Genomic DNA, 26,333 nt, shown 5'->3' on the forward strand with positions numbered 1-26,333 from the left:
AGTTTAGACGTAAAATTCTTGTACTTGCAAAGAAATCTTTTTTAAAATTTGGAGTTCATCTAAAATAACAGTGAATTGACGACGACTGCCAGTCTAAACCATTTCTAAACGCAGTTAGTCGACGAAAAATGGAAACATTTTTTGACAAATTTATTTGACTTTTCGCCAAATTTCAAGTGTAACACCACTGATTTCTATCCCAATTTGTTTTTTTTTACACATTCCAACCGACGTAAATGAAACAAAATTTCGAAAATTGACATTCAGTGTTCCAACTCTCTCAATATAGGAACTCTATATATTTCTATCCTTTTTTATTAAATTTTTTGTTAGTAACTTATGTCAGAGGTTTATGTCGAAAAGAATTTCAAAGTTATAATTTTTGTCAAATACATAAAAGGACATAATTTTACGTCAAATTTAACCAGAGACGTAAAAAACGTAGAAATTTTGGGATTGCTATTTAAAAAAAGAAAATAATTGAATACCTACCAATATTAATGTTCACATTTCTGAAATTTTTCGATATTTATTTAATATTAAATACATAACTTAAAACATACTTCAATGCTAAAAATGCTTTTCTTTCAGTCACAATTTTTAGTTAAACATCTCGTCCCAAAAATTGGTCATCAAGAACCCTTCATATTTCCTGTCGTCTTTTTAAATTTTTTAAAAAATGATATTGAAGGTGTTCTCGTATGAAAAACGTAACAAAATCGTGAATTCCCAATAACTTTATAATTTGAAACAGAATCTAAAGTTCACGTAGATGCTAAAGGCGGCCAAGCAGCGACAGGTTCATCGATGATTACCATTTCTTAAAGTTAAGGAAAAATGTTTATGATGAAGAGTTTAGACGTAAAATTCTTGAACTTGCAAAGAAATCTCTTTTAAAATTTGGAGTTCATATAAAAAAAAACAGTGAATTGACGACGACTGCCAGTTTAAACCATTTCTAAACGCAGTTAGTCGACGAAGAATGGAAACATTTTCTGACAAATTTATTTGACTTTTCGCCAAATTTCAAGTGTAACACCACTGATTTCCATCCCAATTTGTTTTTTACACATTCCAACCGACGTATATGAAACAAAATTTCGAAAATTGACATTCAGTGTCCCAACTCTCCCAATAAATGGCCTTAAATTTGAAATTACGTTGGCAAGACTAGAAATTTTGACAATAGCCTACCGCGCGCCCGGCCGCCGCGATCGCTCATTTCTCAGCGTCAGAGCCACCCTTGACTGCCATTAACCTACCACCGTCACCCTTAATCTAAATACGATCCGAAAAATGAAAAAATCTAGATGCTCGTGAAAAAACAAACAAAACCCATCCGAATGGTGTCTACGTTCTCACGGCGACCGGCACCACATGACTCAGACAATGAATATATAAAATAATCATTTATCGTGGGCGGCTGTGTGTGTGTTCTCTTTGACCAAGCCCAAGCAAAAAACCATAACAACCACTGAAATCCAGACTGAATTATGCTTCTCGTCGTCGATGACGGCTCAATCGGTGGGAAGGTATTTTCGGTCCGAGTTTTATAATCTTGAAAAATTCAACGAAAGCACGAAAATGCGGAAATTATTATGCGCCGGGACGTGGAGGTGTTGTAAAATCGGGCGGTTTTTTGTTTGGGGAGGTAATGGAAAAATAACATTGGGGCACGTTTGGACTATGGGTGTCAATGGGGCAGAATGCAAGGTATGCGACAGACGTGCTTTCTAGACGGTTTGGCGATTTTTACTATTCGGACGAGTGAATTCTATTGTGTTGCTGTTTGGAAAACATTAACTTTCTATAAGATGATGGCTTATTGTAATGGGTTTACCTAATGGAGGAAACGTGGGAGAAAGCAAAGACGGAAATGCAAAAAAAATTACATTGAAAGCTTGTCAAGATGTGCGAAAACAAAAGGATTTTATGAATTCGTACCTAAACCAAGTACCATTTCAAGTTGTCAATAAATAGGTACATCATAAGTTTAAATAAAAATGTTTTTTTTATTTTCAGTTTTTTTTTTTCAAAAACAAATCTCTATTTTGTGGTTATTTTTCCATTTTTAAAATTTAGTTGTGTACAGTCACGATCAAAAAGAATAACACCCCTTCCAACGCAAAAGTCCGACTAAAACCTTTTAGGTTATATATTTTAACAAACAGGTTAGTTTACAAACTGCCCAGTTTGCGGTTTTAGGGGAGTCATCCTTTTTTATCGTGACTGTACCTCAATAGATGTGTCATAAGTAATATTAGGTAATTGTCACATTTTAAAGAGACACTTTTTAGTGTTTCCAATTAGTTAAAAAATTCAGAAAAAGTACAAAACTTGTGGTTTTCTCATTTCATCCAGTGTATGGCAATACATTATTTTATTATTATTTATATCATTTATTTTTTCTTTTTTTTATTTATATTATTCATACTAATTTTATTATACGTAGATAATAATAGTCTTGTTTTTTTCGAGTATTATTAAGTTGACACATTCTCATGACACTCACTTCGTTCGTGCCATTTCGCATTCTTTCTTTAATTTCCACTTTGTCAAAATAAGCATATTTTTTGAGGTCAAAACACATTTTTTTACTGAATTTGTGCGAATGCTGATGTTATTTTAGCTTATTTGGCGCGATTTAATGCGTTTTTGAGCAAAATTTCTTCAAAAATTAGCCGAAAAACTTAAGTTTCGTGGAAAAATGTGTTACAGTAAAACCTCTGAACAACGGACACCGATGGGGAATTTTTAATTGTCCGTTGTAGAGGTGTCCACTAATGGGAGGCAAATTTTAATATAGGTTTTGTTACGTTCCTATAAAAATGTCCGTTGTAAAGAGGTGACCATTAAGGGAGGTTTCACTGTATTGACATTACCTATTTCACCAAGCTAGATCGAAAATTGTGTGTATTTCGCGTTTTTTTTTTGGATTTTTACATTCGTTTTTGAGATAAAACGTAAGGTTTTTTAAAAACATCTCACTAAAAATATATGAAAATTAATTATTTCAACCGGAGATTCATTTACCTGTTGTACAAGAACATTTTAACAATAAGTTTTAGCCAAAGATAATATTATTTCTGCTTCTCTTGAACTTTTAAACACGTTCTAGATCTAAAATTATGTATTTCAAATAAAAATTAAAAAGTTTCTTATGTAGTAACGAACAGAATACCTGAAGGATGTCCCCCGAGTTGATATTTTGACTATTAAATGTTAAAATAATTTATGGTTAATACATTTTGTATTACCTACGTTTAACAATACAATATTCTTGTTTTTCTTCGAGTGTTTTCGTACATTTTTTCTTCAATAAGATTCTTTTTTGAGATCGAAACAAAACTTTTTCTATTATTTTCACGAACACTGGCTCGAAAATCATGAAATTTGTTTGAAATTGATGTTATAGTAGTTTATTTTTTTGAAATTTCTTCAAAAAAATTCTAAGAATTAGTATCTTTAGTAGAAAAATGTGTAGTATTTTTATGTTTTTCAAAAAAGTATTAAACACGTGTTGGAAGTTACAGGTATTCTCAGAGTGAAAAATCACTAAATTTAGTCGAATAATTTTTTTTCTCGAATGTTTTGATACGGTTTACAGCCAGTGAAGAAATTGTCTTTCAAAATTTTGTAAAAAAAACAAACCGAAATACTTAGTATGAATTCTGCATTTTTCGAACTTTTAAACCCGTTTTTTAGAAAAAGTTTTTGTAATATTTTATTAAAATAAAATTACTACTTCAGTAACCAGCTCTTAACCAGAGATTGATTTATTTAGGTATTTCACAAGAACATTTTACTGTGAGAATTTTGGTCAAAAGTGTCTAATGTTTTTATGCTGTTCTTGAATATTTATGCACATTTTAGAGCTAAAATCTCAGTTTTTTCTCAAGATTTATTGCTACAAGAGATCCAAAATAGTATTGTTTTTTTACTTTTGGGGCATGTTTTTCAGTCAGAAACGCTAATTAATTAGCAAAGTTTTGTTAAAACAAACTGGGAAATCACCCAATTATACTAAAATATTTGTTATTTCAGCCTTATTTGAGTCTGGTTGAGGTAAAAACAAAACTTTTTTGGAAAATTTTCAAAAATTTGCATAAAAAGTCACCAGAGAAGATCGAAATTGATGTTCCCTAACCTTTTTTTAGGTCAAGACTGATTTATTTTGCACGAACTTGTCAAAACTTACCTAAAAATCGCAAAATAAATGAAAATTGTTGTTGTTTATTTCGACTTTCCACAACATCTGGTCGAAAATTATGTTTTATTTTTGAATTAAAATTTCAAGTCAAAATAAACCGAAAAATTAGTTGAGAATCACATAATGTTTACCTTTTTTGAACACGTTTTTCAGTCAGAAATGAAAATATTTGCAAAATTTTATTCAAACCATCCGAAGAATTAACAAAATTAGGTCGAAATAAATTGTAGTTTTTGCTTTTTTCTCGCGAAAAATTTCGCTGAAACTGGCTGAAAAATCGCCAAGTTTCATATTTAAAAAAAATGAACCGTCAGAATCGTCGTAATCATGACAATTTTGTGTAAATGAATTTCAAAGCTCAGTTGTTCGTATTCGGTTCGGTTTCGTGTAATAAATCTGGGTGTATGATTAGTAAAAGCGCCATTATCCCGGATTCCAGTTTAAAATTCCTCAATAAAGATAACGATCGGTATTTTGTCCGAAATTATCTAATAATTTAGAAGGGAAAATATCGTTTCGGCATTCCGACAGGTCCATTATGTGGTAGTACGTTGGCAGGTCCTAATCGAAGGGTTAAAAAGTGTTAATAAATATAAATTAAGGTAACATTCTAAATCGCAGAGGGCGTTTCTTATTCGAAAGCAATCATCGACGTCCTGATTTGAATAGTAATTAAACCGTCATCCTTCCGAGCCTAAAAAAAGAAAATCCGACGATTGTGTGTGCGCTGAAATCTAACAAGCGACATCCGTTTCCGGTATGCAAATCCGGCACCTGCACGATGACGGCAAGGGCACGCGTCCCGGGCACGTGTCTGGAGGATTCGGGAGAGGAAGTCCAGGTGATGGGATATCCGGTCGTGGTCATTGTCTCGAAATTATGATTTTTCGTCTTTGCTTGTTGCCTGATGGGTTCATTGTTCATTCAGTCGAGCGTTGAGTAATTAAAACGCACCTGGCCCGGTGACAAACGATACCAGAGAGCTATAGCAATCGGGAATCAATTATTGGGATAGCTGTCGGCGCCTTGTGGCGTCTGCAGCGCCTTGGGTGCGAGCGCTGTCTGGGTGTTTGTGGGTGATTTATCGGTTGGACCCTATCTACCCAACACCGCCGACATAAATATCACAGGTAGGCCATGGGAACGGCCTTCTCGATACCACGACGTGCTGCCACAGCGATAAAAACGCCTCTGGTGGCTAGTTCTGAAATTGATCCACCGCGATCTGGCGGGAAAATTTCAAAATCTAACGCAGTAACTTCAAATAACTGCTCAGGCCACGGTACTTTGGTTATTTTTTGCGAAAGTCTACTTCAAAATTGACAAACTAAATCGAAAATAGGGTCTTTTTTATGCATCGTCCAACAATGACAAATCGTAAGGGATCCGGCTCGAAGGACCAAAATATGTTGTATGATTGTGGACTATATTGTATTTTCTGAACTTTTATGATGATATGGTTTTATTTTAAATTAAATATAAAGCCAATACGCAACAGTATATGATTTTTTTTGGTGTTTTTTTATGCGCTAAATCGAGATTTTGTTAAAATAGAAATAAAAATTTCTAAACTAAGTTTAAAATTTGAATATTTTTTTCTTTTTTGTCCGTTATTGCGTCGTCAAATGTACAATAGTTTATTGAAATTCAAAAAAAATTTCAAAATGGAATAATTTTTGCATTTATCGAGGAGTTTTTGAATTTCGAAAAAGATTGACAATATTCGAAAAATCAAAATGAAATTATTTCGGCTTTGCCTTTACACCGGTATAACCGGGCATACCGGGTGTTCAAAAATTGGCGCACCAACTCAGTGGTACTTTATTGGGAAGCAAGTGTTGGTTAACTGTTCCAGTTTTTATTGTTTTTTTTACTGAATCTCTAGTAGTTTTTTGATTTTAAAAAATTACAATTCATCAAAAAATCATAATTTGTAGATTTGCCAACACTGGGTAACTGTTACAAAGATAATTCAAAATTTCGATGAAAATAAACCAAAAAAATCGCCAAATTGGGCTAAAATTGTTGTTAATTTGTAGTTTCACTTTTTAAGAGTGACCCTACAGAATGTTCAATCACATACGATCGATTATTTTACGAAATTTACGAAAAAAAATACAAAAAAAATGTTTAATTCAACGTGAATTATTGGTCAGGCATTTTACTCGCTTTTCAGAAAAGCAATTAGTTCGTAACATTTTATCGAAATGTACATTATTGTGCTTTTTGGGCACATTTTCAGCTAAAATAAACGCAGTTGTGAAATTTCGCCAAAAATTAACAGAAAAACTTCAAACATTTTTATATAAAACGAACCAAAATATATAGAAAAGACAAAAAATGTAAAATAATGTCTTCTTGGATTTAGTTTAACTTTCTTATTTGTTGTTTTTTAAATACAATGTGTTAAAAAATGGTTGTTCATCAAGGTCACCTATGAAATTTGACGTAATGTGCCGCTTAATTTAAATTGTGAAGGCTGTCAAAGTGACAGAACCGTCAAAATAATGGAAAAAGGCTTGGAATCCAAAAAACGAAAAAATACACAACAAAAATTACGGAAATATAGAATACAAATTAAGGCAAATTCTACACTTGACACAACTTTGCAAAATAATGAGTAAAAAGCTAATTCAACAATTTGACAGAAATTACAGTACTCAGAAAGTACGATAGTCATTTGGATGACGCGGAACATTAAATTTGATTTCCATGGTCGACTTGATGAACAATCATTTTTGAACACATTGTACAAAATTTCACGAAATAAGTGAGTTTATTGCTAAAGAGCTTATAGCTAGAAAATCAAAAAAATTTTTATCTTATTTTTATGATCTTTCGATAAATTTGCGTTTCACACTGAAAAACATACTAAAACTTTGAAAGAAATCAAATATTTTTCTTCAACTCAATATGTTTCATTTTTTTTGTTTTTGGCTACATTTCACAAAATGTGTAAGTGATTTCTAGTTGGAAAACGAACCAAAATGTATATAAAATACAAAATTAATGCCATTTGTTAAATTCATGAAATTTTGCGAAATATTTGGGTTTCAATTAAAAAAACATGCACAAACGCTGAAAAAAGTGAAATAATAATAATAAAATAATGTCTTTTTTGAGCTAAAAACTGAGTTTTCGCGAGATTTTAATAATCACAAAAATGAACCAAAATTTTAATTTTTCCGGGTTATATTTGGAAAATGTTTGGTCCAAAAAATTTTCTTATAGTTTTGCTTTTTACGACTTTTTTCAGTCAGACAGGATCATTTGATGAACTTTCTTCACAAAATATACCAAAAATCGGCGAATTGGATTGAAAATGATGTAATTTTTGCCTTTTTCAAGCGTTTATTATCACGCATTTGAATTAACAACTAGTTTTTTCACGAGATTTTGTTAGATATTTCTAGATCAAGAATTAAATTTTTTTATTTTTTTTTAGGCATGGGTAGGTACTACTTATAATTACTTTTTTTTATTAATTTGCTAACTTATTCACTCTCTGTATTAAATAACATCTGTACTTAGCTAATTGTTGTTTTCGCTAACAAAATTTTGTCCGAAATGGTGGTGGTACCGTAATGAAATGGTTGTTTAAAAAACAATTATGTTTGTGTACTACCGGTACCACATGGTTGCGTTGCGGTCCGCGCTTGAAAAAACTCAAACTCATCGTCTTTTGGCCGTTCTATCTCAGGTCCGTCCGCAGCAACAAAACTAAAAACCGAATCACATAATTAACGCCCAATTTGACGTGACCACCGAAAAGTAAAAAGAACACACAAATTGACCACCCAAAATCCAATAAAAGGGCGGCTTATGTGCGACAGTACCATCGTCCCATCTCGCTCGTATCGTTTCGTTATTAACCATCTGTCGGTATAGGTAGTACCACGATCTTCTTCATAGCGCAAAAGCAGCCCATTTTCGTCGTCTGGGCTCGGGCGCCGATCTGACGATAACAAGTGACAAACGTGCTGCACCCATCGCTCCCATGTTATGAATACAAATATGCCGCCGACAATCGCACAGCTTATACAGGGTGATCGGCCAGGGTGCTGGGTTCGGCGTCCAGGTGCGGACGCGTGCCGCCGACAGGTGGCCCTCGGGGGCCCCAGAGGGAGGACGGGAGGCGAAATTATAGCGCAGTGGGTTTTTGTCTGAGGCGAGCACCTGCCATCATGATGTGCTCGCTTGCTACGTATAAGAGATTATTTTCGCTTTGCGAGATCGATGATAATATACGCACCGTCCAGAATCGGGATCGATTAGCATTCTTTACATCTTGTACAAGGGGGCAACCGATTAATGCCCGCGGAGGAATCTCAATTTGCATCAAAGGCGATAAACGCACGGAATTTTGGCTGGACCGGAACCACACGCATTTTCAGCTTTTAATACCGAGCTAAATCGTTTAGATTTTGCAGTTTTGAGAAATTTCATTCAAAATGAGCCGAGTATAAAGAAACGCTAAACTAAAAACTCAACCCCGAAATCACTAAGTTTGATGGAAAAGGACATGATTTTGCCTTTTTGGGTGGTTTTGGCACATTTTTGTCGGAAAATGCAAATTGTTTGGTGAAATTTCCCCAACAATTAATCGACAAATCTCAAAATTAGTTTAAAAATTAAGTAATTTTTACATTTTTCGAACACATTATTAATTTATGTATAAACGCAGTTTTTGAGAACTTTTGCTGATCCATGGTGAAAACCAATAAATTGAATCGAATGATTGGAACACGATATAATTTTACAATTTTTGCGTTATTATTAACGTTTTTCATACAAAAAACGCAATTACTGAAGTTACATTTTGAGTGCATGCCAAATACGGGAATATTTTTGCGACTGGAAGAGGACTATTTTCCTAATATTTTCGCCCTATTTTAATTAGAGTTCGTTTATTGGGAGAGTTGGGACACTGAACGTCAAACCGAGCCAATTTTGTATTATGTGGATTACGTATATATTTCTATCCTTTTTTATTAAAATTTTTGTTAGTAACTTATGTCAGAGGTTTATGTCGAAAATAATTTCAAGGTTATAATTTTTGTCAAATGCATAAAATGACATAATTTTACGTCAAATTTAACCAGGGACGTAGAAAACGTAGAAATTTTGGGATTACTATTTAAAAAAAGAAAATAATTGAATACCTACCAATATTAATGTTCACATTTCTGAAATTTTTTGAATTCTATTTTAATATTAAATACATAACTTAAAACATACTTCAATGCAAAAAATGTCTTTCTTTCAGTCACAATTTTTAGTTAAACATCTCGTCCCAAAAATTAGTCATCAAGAACCCTTCATATTCTCTGTCGTCTTTTTAAATTTTCTAAAAAATGATATTGAAGGTGTTCTCGTATAGAAAACGTAACAAAATCGTGAATTCCCAATAACTTTATAATTTGAAACATAATCTAAAGTTCACGTAGATGCTAAAGGCGGCCAAGCAGCGACAGGTTCAGCTTTCCTAAAAATTAGAACCAATTTTGGGTTCAAGTACCTACATATTTTATAAATGCATAGACAAATTCCCAAAATCTCATAGATTTTGTACATAACATTATTTAGACAATCCACTTTTTCAAATGCTTGTTAATAATAAACGTAAAACTAGGCAGGAAAGGTTCAATTTCTCTCTCTTTCATCGATGATTACCATTTCTTAAAGTTAAGGAAAAAATGTTTATGATGAAGAGTTGAGACGTAAAAAGTACTTGCAAAGAAATCTCTTTTAAAATTTGGAGTTCATATAAAAAAACAGTGAATTGACGACGACTGCCAGTCTAAACCATTTCTAAACACAGTTAGTCGACGAAAAATGGAAACATTTTTTGACAAATTTATTTGACTTTTCGCCAAATTTCAAGTGTAACACCACTGATTCCTATCCCAATTTGTTTTTTTACACATTCCAGCCGACGTATATAAAACAAAATTTCGAAAATTGACATTCAGTGTCCCAACTCTCCCAATATAGGAACTCTAATTTGAATAGTAGAAATTTAACGAAAAAATATTATTTTTGAACGTATAATCAATCAAAAACTCGACATTGTGATTGTAATAATAACTATTGTTGCATGGTGCAAGAAATTGGCTGATGGAAATAGTAAGATTTTTAAAATACCCAAAAAAAATCAACGAATTGTATTGGGTTGCAATAGTATATTATTTTATTATACGAGTTTTAACAAATATTCAGTAATTGTTCTGGTCGTGGTTTGCTGTGGTTTTCTCTTTCTAGCATGAACGTAGGTTGCGTGACAAGTTCATATGGTTTGCTGTCAACTGTTTAAATGTTGTCTTATTTTTGCATTTAGGAGTTGATAATGATAATGATAATTGTATGCAGACGTTTAAGAATTTACTCTGCAAGCTCAGTTAAACGTGTGAATTTTTAGCTGCATTTTTGGTTTGACACTGACAGCTGTCATCTGTCAATGTTTTGTAATGTTAACCGAGACAAACTTTTTTTGTGACAATTGCCACACATAGGCGATCTGACCAGAACAATTATTGAACACTTGTTATATAACGTTCTATTGTGGCACGAGTGGTTTTGGTGCACGACGAAAGAGTGTAATATACTATTTTTCCTACTTTCTATTTTTGTTGTTTGTTTGTGTTTAGTTTAACTTATCAAAATCTGTTCAAACTATTTCTTCCTAATTTTGTTAATTATTCGGGCTTTATAATAAACGACTTGACGCTGTTGACAGATCACACACTAAATGACAGTGATGACTGATGACTCACAGCCCAGCACTGCCAATACATCTCTTAAAAATTTACTAAAAGGAGTTGCACAAAAGTTCTCTTTGTGAGACCAGAGTATAAAAATGCTCTTTTTTTGTCTTTTCCGAGTGCATAAACAATTTTAAGCTTAAAACTGGATGGAAAATAATATTCTGTCGACAGTATATTTCGATAAAAACTAAACCGAAAAATCGAACTATCTCGAAATGAGTGAACATGCACATTTGATAATCGATTAATTTATACCAAAAAAATTGTCTAATTAAATACCTATAATAGAAAATTGTGTAACTAATTTTGTTTTTTTGGAGTGCTTATACGGTTATTCGAAATTTTGTTTTAAAAATCTGTCATGTCATTTTTTCTACGTTCGCCGTGTGAAGATTGATTTTTTGATACTTTTTGTTTAACCAACAGAAACATGATTATTTTTAGAAATTTCATATCCAAAATAAGTCGAAAGTTCAAAATACTATTATTTTAGTTTTACCTTATTTTACAGAAATATTGTTATCTACCATAAGATTTCTAAGGAATCAACCAAAAAATCATTAAATTGCTTGAAAAATACTTTTATGACTTTGCATTTTTCGAGTGTTTAAGCACATTATTAATTAGTTTTGATCTATTTTATAAGAGATACGATTATGTAATAGATTAATAGGCAAAAGAATATTAATATAACATCTTTTTTTCTCAGTTTTTTCTATCTAATGCTTTAAAATAAATTTTGGAAAGAAAAAACAAAAAAAAACAAAATATTTTTTATATTGCTTGATTTTATAAGGAGCAACCGTTTTTGGGAGGAAATAGGAGGAAAAACTAATTAGATAACCTAAAACAGAAAAAAATAAATATGAAAATAATATTTTCTTATAAAGCCACAACGGAAATATAAAGCATTTAAATATAAAGCATCCATAACTTTCTTAACATTTTTGTTTTCATTTATTAGTTTTTATTTTCTTATTTTTTATTCTTACCAGAAAGATAAAGAGCATTCTATTATCAAAATTTTTATACAAAAATCTCGGTTGCCTTTTAAAAAAATTAAAATTTCTTTCAAGTGACGTCAATAATTTTGCGATAATGCCAAAATGTAGCATAAAAATAAAATTGACTTGTTCAAGGATTTTTTTGAGAAATAAATGATGAACTTTATGCATTACTTTAAACTCACTCTGCATAATTTTAATTATGCATGAGTCGTTGAATTTTTTTTTTAAAGGAAATCACGGAATTTCGAAGATGGCCCAAAAAACACTGAATTAGAACGATTATTCTGTTTTTGGCCTCATAAACACGATTTTGGGCTAAAACCTCAGTATTTACGAATAAAATTCGATCATTATTTACATTATTTCGGCGTTGTGGTATTTGGAAGCACCAGTATTTTGCGATGTTTCAATAAAACTAAACCGAAAATTCGAACTAGTCGAGCTCGAAAATGTTTGTTTTGCTTTTTACGAGCGATCATGCTCCTCAAATGTGCAAAGAAAATTGTTAAATTGAATACTTTCGAAAGCCTAGATGCGTATTTGAGTTAAAATTTCATTTTTTCGCGACATTGTGTTAAACCAGGAAGAGAAATCTGTGAATAAAAGCCAAAGTTTTAGCGTCAAAAATTCTTTGCATTTAGTTTCTTTCTCTTTATTAAACCCTTCTCCCAGTGATTACCTGATGTACCTATTCATAACAAATAACGGCTTGATTTCTGTTTCGTTTAAATAGTAATTGTTATTATACCTATGGTCTGTTTTTATTCTTTAGCAAAAACTGTATACTTAGTGAATTTTCTTGATCAAAATTGTTCTAATAATAAAATAACTGAACATAACTTGACTCCAAAAATTGCAAATGCGCTGTTGCCATTTTCTCTAAAATTCTGAAGTAGAATCTGTATGCCTTTTTGTAATTTTTTTAAATCACAGAATATAAGAGAATTTTTTTGAGATAAAATTATACTAGCGGCAGCTTTGGTATTTCGTGTTCCCTGCGCTAGAGTTCCTTTATTGGGAGAGTTGGGACACTGAACGTTAAACCGAGCCAATTTTGTATTATGTGGATAAGGTATATATTTCTATCCTTTTTTATTAAAATTTTTGTTAGTAACTTATGTCAGAGGTTTATGTCGAAAATAATTTCAAGGTTATAATTTTTGTCAAATGCATAAAATGACATAATTTTACGTCAAATTTAACCAGGGACGTAGAAAACGTAGAAATTTTGGGATTACTATTTAAAAAAAGAAAATAATTGAATACCTACCAATATTAATGTTCACATTTCTGAAATTTTTTGATATTTGTTTAATATTAAATACATAACTTAAAACATACTTCAATGCTAAAAATGCTTTTCTTTCAGTCACAATTTTTAGTTAAACATCTCGTCCCAAAAATTGGTCATCAAGAACCCTTCATATTTCCTGTCGTCTTTTTAAATTTCCTAAAAAATGATATTGAAGGTGTTCTCGTATGAAAAACGTAACAAAATCGTGAATTCCCAATAACTTTATAATTTGAAACAGAATCTAAAGTTCACGTAGATGCTAAAGGCGGCCAAGCAGCGACAGGTTCAGCTTTCCTAAAAATTAGAACCAATTTTGGGTTCAAGTACCTACATATTTTATAAATGCATAGACAAATTCCCAAAATCTCATAGATTTTGTACATAACATTATTTAGACAATCCACTTTTCCAAATGCTTGTTAATAATAAACGTAAAACTTGGCAGGAAAGGTTCAATTTCTCTCTCTTTCATCGACGATTACCATTTCTTAAAGTTAAGGAAAAAATGTTTATGATGAAGAGTTTACACGTAAGATTCTTGTACTTGCAAAGAAATCTCTTATAAAATTTGGAGTTCATATAAAAAAACAGTGAATTGACGACGACTGCCAGTCTAAACCATTTCTAAACGCAGTTAGTCGACGAAAAATGGAAACATTTTTTGAAAAACTTATTTGACTTTTCGCCAAATTTCAAGTGTAACACCACTGATTTCTGTCCCAATTTGTTTTTTTACACACTCCAACCGACAAAATTTAGAAAATTGACATTCAGTGTCCCAACTCTCCCAATATAGGAACTCTACCCTGCGCAGCATTAGTCGGAATCCGTTGTCAAATGAAGCTATTTTGAATGTCGAATCCCCTCATATGGCATTGTTTGTCCGTTCCCCGTACACAAATCCAACAATGCCACTTAATGCCATTATAATTTTCCATGCGGTCGGTCTTAATGGTCGTTAATCGTCATGAATGCGATTTCGGTAACCGTATTTGTCGAAAATCTCCTTTGTCGTCCGACATTTTGACATTTTCCACCCAAAAATTCCGTGTCATTAGTCGCTAACAAGTGTAACAATCCGATGAATGGGAGATTTACGTCTTTATTTTTCGGCTAGTTTGGGCCGTCCTTTGTTGGGATAATCTCCCGAGTGTTTACATGTACACGGCCCGCATTCCGACCGATTTTATGCAAAATGGTGCACAAGCCGGAGGCGAGAGCGTGCTAAATTGCCTCCGATCGAATTAAAAATAATTTTTCTAATAATTATGATGTCCACATTCGGGTTTTGCCTCGAACGCCGGCACCGTTATAATTTTCAGATAAATATGTCGCTCGTGTTGCCGAAAATTTTTCGGCTTGTTTTTTGTGTGATGCTACGACACGTGATGGTTTATTCATGCCCGACTATGAAAAATATAGAATTGAAAAGTTGAACAAACGCTCGCAGCATATCAATAAATAACACATCACGGCTTGTCATTTTGGAGGTTTTTACACGAGCGGTTATTTATCTCGTGACAGAGAAAGAGGAATGGCGGCGGACAGTGGCGGCGTCCTTTCGGGGGGTGATGATTAACTGAAAATTTTCGCTTTGTTGGAGGTGTCGACAGTGTAGGTGGTCTGTTTGTAAAGGCGGATTCGTCTCGCTTAATGTCCATTTCATGATTTGTAGAATATTTGTGCCGTTGCTAATAAATTTATTATGTCGGTGTGTATTTTGATTTGACGATGGAAGTAAATTTGTTCGTGGTTGAGGACACAGCTGTACGACGATGGCGATAAAGCGGCGTATCTTTCGATATCGTCAGCTATATTCGAGACTTTCCGGCCTGATGGCCACAAGGGCTCCCACCTGCCAGTCGTGCCCAACTTGACCTACCGCTTACAGACTCAAATCAGCCTCAACAGCAACTTTATAATCGTGCAAATGCTCAATTATCTTACTACTATACGAGAGCGATGCGCTTCGACAGACACGAGACGAATTAACGACCCGAATTATTAGCGTTAGCGCCGACGAGATATTTCCAACTTTTACCACTTTTTGCACAGGAAAAACCCCAAAAATACAGCCCCCTGCTAATACCACTTTGAAAACTGTTCTTATTATCATTTTATTAAGTTCAAATTATTAATAGTCAAAAATTCTATATTTGTTTTCATTTTTTTATCTATACGAATAGTAGTCCTTAAGATAATAAATAGATCAGTAAACGTTTGAACAATCGATTAAAAATTAATTTAGCAAAAACTAAACACTTCTGGAAATTATAATTTTTTTGGCAAAGTGGGGAATCAAACCAACTCACATTTACGTTTATTGTGCAGATTCTGAAACTGTGTAAGTTTCATCTACAGCTAAACATTCTTGAGATATCGATCAAAGTTTAGTTGCTCATGATAGAGTTTAGTTGGAGTAAGCGATGAGTACTTTTATTTATTTTTTTATTAATGTTAGGCACTTCTTACAATTAACTCTGCAGCTTTCTAGATGTAAAATTACTCACGGATTCCGAATCTGTTTTTATTTTTTGCCTACTGGTGATAGTTCTTAAGATATCAGTCATTGTTTGGTGAACTGGTTAAAACTTTTTTTTGTCAAAGTAAAGAATCAAACCAAGTCATATGTAAGCTTTTCATAAGAAAAATTATCTCAGGATTCCAAAACTGTCTTTAACTTTCATTCACAAGTAACAGTTTTTGAGATAAATATCCGTCAAAGCTGGTTTTTCCTGATGAAGCTTAGTTGGGGTACGAGATGAGTGCTTTTATTTATTTTTTTAATTAATGTTAGGCAGTTCAAACAATTGACTCTCCAGCTTATTACATGCAAAATTATTCAAGGATTCCGAATCTGTTTTTATTTTTTGCCTACTGGTGATAGTTCCTAAGATATCAGTCATTGTTTGAGGGACTGGTTAAAATTTAGTTTGTCAAAAACCAAACACTTCTGGATTTTTTTTTGGCAAAGTAAAGAATCAAACCAAGTCGTATGTAAGCTTTTCATAAGAAAAATTATCTCAGGATTCCAAAACTTTAACTTTCATTCACAAGTAACAGTTTTTGAGATATCGCTTAAAGTTTGGTTCTTCCTGATGAAGCTTAGTTGGGGTACGAGATGAGTGCTTTTATTTATTTTTTTTTTATTAATGTTAGGCACTTCAAACAATTGACTCTCCAGCTTATTACATGCAAAATTATTCAAGGATTCCGAATCTGTTTTTATTTTTTATCTACGGGTGATAGTTCTTAAGATATCAGTCATTGTTTGAGGGACTGGTTAAAATTTAGTTTGTCAAAAACCAAACATTTCTGGACTTTTTTTTGTCAAAGTAAAGAATCAAACCAAGTCGTATGTAAGCTTTTCATAAGAAAAATTATCTCAGGATTCCAAAACTGTCTTTAACTTTCATTCACAAGTAACAGTTTTTGAGATATCGGTTAAAGTTTGGTTCTTCCTGATAAAACTTAGTTAGGGTACGAGATGAGTGCTTTTATTTATTTTTTTTTTATTAATGTTAGGCACTTCAAACAATTGACTCTCCAGCTTATTACATGCAAAATTATTCAAGGATTCCGAATCTGTTTTTATTTTTTACCTACGAGTGACAGTTTTTAAGATATCAGTCATTGTTTGAGGGACTGGTTAAAATTTAGTTTGTCAAAAACCAAACACTTCTGGATTTTTTTTTGGCAAAGTAAAGAATTAAACCAAGTCGTATGTAAGCTTTTCATAAGAAAAATTATCTCAGGATTCCAAAACTGTCTTTAACTTTCATTCACAAGTAACAGTTTTTGAGATATCGGTTAAAGTTTGGTTCTTCCTGATGAAGCTTAGTTGGAGTACGAGATGAGTGCTTTTATTTATTTTTTTTTTTTATTAATGTTAGGCACTTCAAACAATTGACTCTCCAGCTTATTACATGCAAAATTATTCAAGGATTCCGAATCTGTTTTTATTTTTTGCCTACGAGTGACAGTTTTTAAGATATCAGTCATTGTTTGAGGGACTGGTTAAAATTTAGTTTGTCAAAAACCAAACATTTCTGGACTTTTTTTGGCAAAGTAAAGAATTTGTTTTTGTTTTTTGCCTACGAGCGATAGTTCTTAAGATATCAGTTATACTTTAAGAACTGGTTAAAATTTAGTTTGTCAAAAACCACAAAAAATTAAATTAATTTTTTTTCTTCTTACGGAAGATTGTCTGATGATTCGGAAACTGTCTTTATTTTTCATCCGCAGCTATTTTTTAAGATATCGGTAAAAAATTGGTTCTTGAAGATAAAGATTAGTTGCAATAGGAGATGGTGCTTTTGGGTTTTTTTTTTGAATTTACATAATTTAGGTAGACAGTTATTCAAGTAATGCACAAAATACATATCTTTGCTATTTGTCATTTAAAAAAATTTTTGAGCAGGCCAATTTTATTTTTTTTAATTTGATCGTTTTGGTAATAGGAAAAAAAGTAATGAAAATTAAAAAACATAAATTTAATAAAATAAAAATAATAACAAGTAAGCATAAAGAGCAGTATTTTTTGTTTTTAATATATTTATAATTAGCATGAAAATACTTCATATGGCACCTAAAGACAAAAAAATAATAAAAAAGGAATCATCATTTATAAAATAGAACTAGAATAAAAAGATTATTTTTTTAAGTACAATACTTTCAATAACTTTTAATTTTTTTTTTATTTCTCTTTTTTTTTGATATTTTTATTTTTTTATTTTTTATACTTACACTATAAAAACGCCAAAGTCGCATTTTACCGAATTATTTTTTTAAATAGGATTGGTAAAATTGTAAAATTGTTATTAATTATTAGATCTCTTATTGAAAGTAGAAAATTTATTAACTATTATCTATTTGAAGCGCATGAATAATTAATGCGACGTTGGCGTTTTTATAGTTTTGAAACAGCTAATAGTATTTAAAACACTAGTCAATACGGTCAGTTAAAATTAAAAAAAAAATTAAAATGACATCATTACTCAAAAAACATGACGTCGTAATTGTCAACATGTTGGCAAAATGTGGTCCAGTATTTTTTTGAAAAAAGACTTATAACAAAGATATGGATTTTGTGCGTTACTTTTAATTATCCTGTACTATAGTTCAAAAATTGGCATTTTTTGGTCAAAATAAGGCGACTATTCAAGCTATTTCCAAAGGATTTTGTTTTTTCGAAAAAAAAAATTGTCAAAAAAATTTACGTTTTCAAGTAAACTAGATCGTTTTGAGTTGCTCTTAAGTGATTTTGGTAGTTTTAAGCGAGGAATCGTCTAAAATTCAACAAGTTTTCCAAAACAAGCGCAAAATAATAATTGGAAATTTAATCTGTTAAGTAGAAACTGTTAAAAACCTACTTATTTCAGGGAAGTAATTACGAAAATTGTCATTTTCATTGAAAGAATAGGCTCCTTAAGCTACTTCCACGATGGCTTTTTAAATCTAAAAATATTTCTAGTAATTTTCGAAAAATTCAAGTAATTCATAAATAATTTCAAGCAATTTCGATGAAATTTTAGTATTTATTCAACGAAGTCCAAAGCAGTTGCAATTGGTTAGGTATACGATAATGAAGGAAAGAAAGAAATAAAAAAATAATGGATATAAAAAATATTTATATACTTCGTTTTTTTTAACATTTTTCTATAGAAATTTCTTAAATGGGTAAAAAAACATAAGCTTTTGCTTATAAAAAATTAAGTAACAACATAATTTACTAGTCATCAGGTTTTGTATTGTTTGTAAGAAGTCTTTTGAGAAAACGTGGCTTGGGGAGGACTTGGAGTGAGAGAGGGGAAAATGTTGGGATTGTTTAAAAGCCCCAATCAGGCGCTAAAACATTCTCATTATCGTTGTATTATGATCGTCGTTGGCCCTGGCGGGCCAAAGCAAACAAACCCCGACCAAACGGCGGCCCGTTTACCATCGCAAATAATTACAATTCGGCTCTGGCGTGATTACAGAGCCGGCTTTCGGCCAGAAGTCGGCGCCGGTCGCGTTTGAGGTTATGTCGTAATTTGACAATGTATAGAGAATTTGACAGGTGATGGTGACCTTGATATAGGTGGTCCGCTCATTAGTGACTGTTGCGGAAATGCCTCTCTGGTGCTGTATACAAATTAATCCAATAAATGATTTATCATTCTTTTCGGAACGGATAATTGAAACTGTCATTCTTAATTTCGGACAGAAAACTAATTTATTTCACTTTTTATCTCTCGCAACTGCTGCTTCAAACAGTTTTAATTAATTTCGTGGTTGAGTTGAGTTTTTTTATGACGGGAAGTTCAGCGAGCAATTATATGCAAACTTTCATCACGAAAGGAAACAATACGTATCAAGGAACGATAATTTAATTAAGACGGCAGGAAACTTGCACGGCCTTGTTAGCTTGATGAGGACGTGATTTAGGAGTACCGTAAAAAATACACGACCACTGGCCTGTCGTTTTAATTAGATCGCCAAAATACCAACGCTCAAAAGCCATACTTTTAAATTATTGATTGTTAAGGGGGCTGAGGTACTAATTTTATGAAAACCCGGAGTATCAAATATTTTGTCCGAAAAAAAGCAAAAAATATAATACAAGGAAAAATAATTTAAAAAAAAACAAAGAGATTTATCTTTTTGTTCTTACTTTTTTTATAAATGATGATTGTTTTTTGATTATTTTTTTGTGTTTATGTGTCATATTAAGTATTTTCATGCTATATATTTAAAAAACAAAAAGATAAAGCTCTTTATGCTTAATTGTTATTATTTTTATTTTTTATAAAAAATTATATAACTTTTTATACTTTGCGTTTATAATACGTTTATAAACATCTATAAGTGGGAGTCTTTTATGGCTTATTAACCCTTATTATTAACTCAACCCTTATAAAACTTGTTTTTTAATATACTATAATATGTTTATCTTTTTAATTTATTTCTTAATTTATTTTATGTATTATTTGAAGTTTTATTTCCTGTTGAAAAATTTACATAATTTGGGTAGACAGTTATTCAAGTAATGCACAAAATACATATCTTTGCTATTTGTCATTTAAAAAAATTCTTGAGCAGGCCAATTTTATTTTTTTTTAATTTGATCGTTCTGGTAATAGGAAAAAAAGTAATGAAAACTTAAAAAATAAATTTAATAAAATAAAAATAAGTGGGAGTCGTTTAGGGCTTATTAAAGTACATTGTATTTTAATGAATTTAGGGAAATCAACCTTTAGTAAAACTTGTTTTTTAATATACTATTATATAGTCTTTATGTTTATAATTTTAATTTATTTCTTCATTTATTTTATGTATTATTTTTAAGTTTTATTTACTGTTAAAAAACGAAAAAGAGCAGTAAAAAATCACTGAATTTATTTTATTTTGTCCGAAAAAACTTAGATTTTGAGGTTTTTCGTTTTCAAAACAACCGGACATGAACGAACGAACCAGAAACTTACTTACCTAAAAAAAAAAAAGCAGAATTTGATAGATAAATTATTTTATTTGGAACGTTAACTCGTACATAAACTAATTTTTGAGGTGATATGACATGATTTTGTTGATTATCTACTTTTTCAAGTTCAACCCTTTCTATTTTTAAAGAAGTAAAAATATATTATAATATATTGAAAAACAAGTAGATAATATTATATTCGACATCTAAATAAGAAATGTATTGAGAATATCGTTTTTTTGGGAATGTATTATACAGTATGTGTTAGAAATAGGTAAGGTTGGCAACTTTTTTGACATTTCTCCTGTCAGAAATGCTTCTCGATGTCGTCGCATGGCGTCGCCGCGCTCGCTCATTATTCCGCGGTCATAAAGCGGCCACCTTTGGAATTTATTCGCCATCGTCGCGATTAAATTAAATTGACTAATCAGCGCGTTCCGACTGTCTCTTTTTTCCTTCACTCGTCTTCGTCTCGGTGTTTTTATTTTTTATTCCTCTACAACCGAAACCAGTTCCTGAATACCGCAGAAGCGGCAGCAACAGGAGCAGCAGCAGCAGCACCAGCACACATCCATCGGTGCAATAATTTTCGCAATGAGCTTATCTCGCAGATAGCGAGAGTGAGTTTCAGGTAGGTAGTGGGCCCCTGATGAAGGTGCACCACCCGCGTTCGGCCTTGAAATCGACCGTCGTCGCAATGCAAAGAATTCGCCGAGTTCATCGAGCAGGCCGCGATAAAAACAAAAGTGACATAACGAAAGTCAATCGACGCGTAAATGAGACGTCACCCCCAGGCGTACCACACACGCCGTACCAAAATTCCCAGCATCCCCCAATAACAATAGACGATCGGGGGAGAAATACGGCTCTTTCACTGTTGTGACTACTTTGTCGGTGTGAAACGGCCGGATTTGGACGAGTTATTTATTGCTTGTCACACTAACGAGGAATTTGAAAAATGTCATTAGTGTGGGCGGGCGCTTTTACATCGGCGAATTTATTTATGAAAAACACAATAGAATCAAAAACCCCGACGTTTCAATGCTAGCTTAATGCGAAATAAAAAACTCACCACGTTCACGAAATCTTGGAATGTAATCGCCGGTGTTGTGGCACTCCTGGCCTTTTCTAACAGGATCTCGCGTTTTCCAGTGCCGACGCGATGACGAAACTCCGGGTCCGACATTGCTGAAATCAAGTCGCCCCAGGGGATTTCCCCGAAACCCTCCGGGTCGTACTGCCAACACGCGGCGTTAAAAGTCACCAACTTGTTACAGAGTATGGAAATTGCTTCTTTAAATACAAAGCACAACAATTTTTTTTTGCTATCTTTTATATTAAATTATATCTAGATTAACTTTATTTAAATTTATTAAATATTTAATAAATAATTTTAATATTAAATGCTAAATATTTAAATTTTATTAAAACATATTTTTTTAACTTAACTCAAAAACTCAAAGGAATTTCGAAAAAAAAATAAAAAAATGATCACAATTTCAAAGCACTTAATGATGTGCTTACTATTTTTAAGACTAAGGATCGGTTTATAAACGTCATTAATTTAATCCGCAATTAAATGCGTGATTAACTGATCACGTGACCAAATTGAGCCAATTTGATTGGTGTATCGGCTAAATTTAGGGAAATCTCATGAAAATCCCTTTAAAATAACTTGATTTATCTAGAAACGCAGTAAAAAACATATCTTTTTATTCAAAATAAGAAAGTTAATACCGACTTCCGGTATAACCGGAAGTGCCGCCATGTTGAAAATATCGCGGCTTTACACAATTTGCAGATACTTATAATTATTAGAACATTCAGTACTTTTAATATGCCGTTTAAGCGAAACAGCCTGTATATTGTGGCGTTTATTTAAAAAGTTTTTCTTTTTAGGTTTACTTGATTTTCAAAATTTTGATTTTTCAAAGATTTTGGCGGTTTTGAATATTTTTTTTTCTGAGATTTGACATGATGGCCAGTTTTTGATAAAATTACATAAAAGACACGTAATAGACATCAAAAAAATAAGAAAACATGTTCACTTGTGATATTAAAAGATGCTAAAAGCGAAAAAAGCACTTTCCATACTCATCAGAAACAGTTATTTGTTGGATTTTTTGATCATCCGTGTGTACCTTGTCGAAAAACTGGCGCCATTGCTGTAATAAAAAGTATATATTTTGTGTTTTTTGCATTTTTGGGCGCTCACGTCTCGTAAAAGTGTTCGTTTGAGTTCGGCCTCGTCCGATTCGCTCGCCAGATCCGTGTGATCCGTGTCGTAATGATCCGGAAACGAGGCCAAAGATCCGGTGATTGTCGCTATGTGTCCGGGTTCGATTCCGGATTCCGATGATTGGGCATGAGTAAGATTTGTTGGCAGGATTTGGGTGGTAGAGGGCGACACTCGATGAGGCCACGCCGAGTGCGACAGCATAATACCGGTAACTGCATGGACCGGTTTGCGTCTCGGCTAACTAAAATTTGCAATTTATGCCAAAAAATTGTCTTTGCATATTGTTTTTTATTTTACTACTGTTATTGTTGTTGTTACAGCTGTGAATGATCCTTGTCGCCGATTAAGTGGTACGAAAACTGAAAAAATGGACGAATTTTCCTCACAGCACCATTCACAATCGGAAAAACTCAACGAAAAGGTTTTCCTCGCACTAAAAAACCATACACCTGTCTCAAAAAAACTGAAAAAAAACAAAAACACGCCACACGTTCTGCACTCCGGCAATTTCCACTTTTCCCCAACGTCAACTCGAAATTCCCCTATCGTGAAAATTCATCCCCTCTCGAGAAAATCGTAAGGTTTCATTGATTTTAAATCTAGTCGGCCGGGGGAAGATTGGGGTGGTTTTGGCCGAAGTTAGGGTGAAACATTTGACGGGCGACAAGCGTGAATCACAGAGGGTGCGTGTCTAGACCAAATAATCAGAAATTCCGTTTCTTTTCATTAAATTTAAGGGAGAATTAGATTTTTTCGAATCGTTTAGGGATTTGTTGTTTGTCAAGTTTGACAATGTTTTTCTTTTAAATAATCATCTTGCTTTCGCAGTAATTATACATTACTTTATGTTTTCCACCCAAATGCGCGAAGGACGTTAAAAACGTATAGAAAATTTCGAAAGTAGCACTTTATTTAGAGTACAAATATTTAAGGGTTAGGATATGAAAAGATGTAGAAAATAAAACGTTCCCGTCCTATGTTTTCAGACCAATGAATTTGAAAAAAAAATTGTATACCGTTTAACACATAGCAAAGAAAAAAATATAGGCACATAGAATATTAAATTCTCCATAGTAGGACATAAACATAATACAAAAATTTTATCGTAAACTATATTTAAAAAAACTTGTACCAATTTGCACTCTACCCCATATTTTTCAAAACGCTGTGAATAGAGTTACAGATGCAAGAAAAATGTTAAAAAGAAAGTTGTAGAAAATTAAATTTTTTACAAAAAAGTCCGGGACACCATGTTTTTATGAAGATAAAAACATGAAGATAAACTGTTGAAGAACAGTTTAGGTATAAATTACGTTTCCGTTACTTGAGCGTTTTTGAACGTTTTTAGAACCTAAACTGTTGACGATAGAGATATGGCGTCACGAATTTTTTATATTAAATTTATTTCTCTACAAATTTCTTCAAAATTATTTCCTTGTATCTTTAACTATATTCGCAAAGTCTTGAAAAATACGGGACGAAACGCAAATTGTAAAATTTTAATAATTTTTTTTCTCGTATTTTTTTATGAAAATTTTAGACCATTAAGAGTACAAAGCTCAATATTTTCGCGTTTTTTTTCAAGTAATAGTGAATTCGTTGGGTTTAAATAAATTTGGCGCCGAAACAATATAACGTTTGAAGCGCCCTCATTTTTACTCCACCGGACTATTTTTTTGGGTTCAGATAATTTTGAGATTTCGTATTTTCTTTCGTCTCCTAACTTATAGTCCTCCGTAGCATTCTCTAGTTTAGGGATTTGCCAATTGTCAAGTTTGTTGATTTAGTAACAAAAGACGTCAATAATGTTTTGCTCGTAAAGTCTTCAATTTTGGAAATAATTCTCCAAAATATTGGGATTAAACAAGATGAATATTATCGAGGAACGCACTTATGAGATTACAAGCAAATTGGAGAAAGTCAGTGATTTGGTAATCGTGACATAATCTAACTTATGCCCGTAGGAGAAATCTAACCTATCTTTGCTGACTGAAAGACTGAAAAAAAGCTCTCAAATCACGAAAGGCATTGATACGATTCTCAATTCGTTTGAGGAGCGTCTTTCACGGCTTGAAGACACTATTTTACCGGTCTACAATGATACCGAAAATTTACAAAAATCACAAGTCAGTATCCTTGAAACGCCCCTAGTTTTCGTCTCAAATATCAAATTTAGTTGATTTTCCTTGACTCAAATAACCAGATATCGACCAAACTCTCACATATCTCGACGATGTTATAAGCTATTACAACGTATCAAGTGACGTTGAAAGCACAATTGAGAAAGGACCTGGTGAGAGCGGTATCGATTTAGACGACTACATCCACTCATTAAATCGCCTGGCGAAAGCCCAGAAATATTTCGAAAAACACATCCCCCAAAGCGTGGAACTCGAAAATGTCGTACGTCTAACCCCCATTTTTTAGGTCAACAAAATTTAAAACAGGTTTTTAGACCACTTTATTTCATAAAGGTAGCGACAAACTCAATTCCGAATTTAAAACAATTTTGGACAAATACAACACTCCAATGCTTCCGGTCGTTCTCCTCGATTTGATCAATTACGAGAATTCTGACAACCGCGAAAAGCTCCCACCTGTTCAAATTCCAGACCATACGAAAGCCTATTTGATTAAAATCGCAAATTGGCTACTTGACAACGGCCGAGATGAATATTTAACAGTTTATGGTAAAGTGCGTGGGGCTGTTTTACAGCGGTCTTTGACCATGTTACGCAACCACCAGAAGAGCGTAAGCGGTGGGAGTGTCCATGGTGTTGCCAGTTCACCAATGCTGGTTGGTAACTTGTGCTGGTACTAGGGCTGGGCAAGATAATCGAGTAATCAGTTGATTAATCAAATAATCGGTTAATCGTTATTGACACAAAGTACGTTCAAATATAAAAATTTTATCCGGAATTTTTCGGAACTATTCGGGTTTTTCCGTCGGAAATAAACCTTTACTCAGATGGCGCTACGGATAGTGGCGGCAAATTTGAATTCAATCTAAACCTTGTTCGTTTTTTTTTTCATTTAATAATAAAACAAAATTATAAATATAATTAAACACTAACAGAAAGTACTAAATATAAATATTAGACTACTTACAGATCATTTACAACATAAGTATAGTTTCAGACACAATAAGTTATCTTTTTAGACGTTTCTGCATGATACAATGGAGAATATTAGAATCGAAATACTGGAAATTTTTATTTGTCTGTCCTAACCTTCTTTACTTCCGCTTCTGCTTAAAATTGGTTTCACTAAAGAATTATTGTAAATTAAGAGTGTTAACTTCTTACATTAGAGAGAATTAGATTAAGAATACGTGATAAATACTAAATACTAGATTGGGCT

The 26,333-nt window shown here is 32.5% G+C and overlaps 2 protein-coding genes across 4 annotated transcripts in view; one reads left to right on the forward strand and one right to left on the reverse strand.

The window, feature by feature from the left end:
- The window catches only part of stet (stem cell tumor), a 44,980-nt gene extending 21,568 nt beyond the window's left edge, over positions 1-23,412 (reverse strand). Inside the window, exons 1-4 of one of the 3 annotated variants that reach the window (XM_015982544.2) lie at positions 23,271-23,412; positions 22,950-23,214; positions 22,876-22,899; positions 21,807-21,971 (exon numbers count right to left, since the gene is read on the reverse strand). In XM_015982544.2, the coding sequence (XP_015838030.1) occupies positions 21,807-21,971; positions 22,876-22,899; positions 22,950-23,174 (414 nt within the window). In that variant the 5' untranslated portion in view covers positions 23,175-23,214; positions 23,271-23,412. 3 annotated transcript variants of the gene reach the window in all.
- Exo70 (Exocyst 70) overlaps positions 1-26,333 on the forward strand; it is a 52,234-nt gene that overhangs the window by 22,681 nt on the left and 3,220 nt on the right. Inside the window, exons 2-5 of the mRNA XM_064357614.1 lie at positions 23,294-24,892; positions 24,938-25,103; positions 25,177-25,376; positions 25,429-25,770. Of these exons, the coding sequence (XP_064213684.1) occupies positions 24,842-24,892; positions 24,938-25,103; positions 25,177-25,376; positions 25,429-25,770 (759 nt within the window). The 5' untranslated portion in view covers positions 23,294-24,841. The remainder of the gene's footprint in view (positions 1-23,293; positions 24,893-24,937; positions 25,104-25,176; positions 25,377-25,428; positions 25,771-26,333) is intronic.

This window comes from Tribolium castaneum, chromosome 6, assembly GCF_031307605.1.
Source record: "Tribolium castaneum strain GA2 chromosome 6, icTriCast1.1, whole genome shotgun sequence".
Classification (NCBI taxonomy): domain Eukaryota; kingdom Metazoa; phylum Arthropoda; class Insecta; order Coleoptera; family Tenebrionidae; genus Tribolium; species Tribolium castaneum.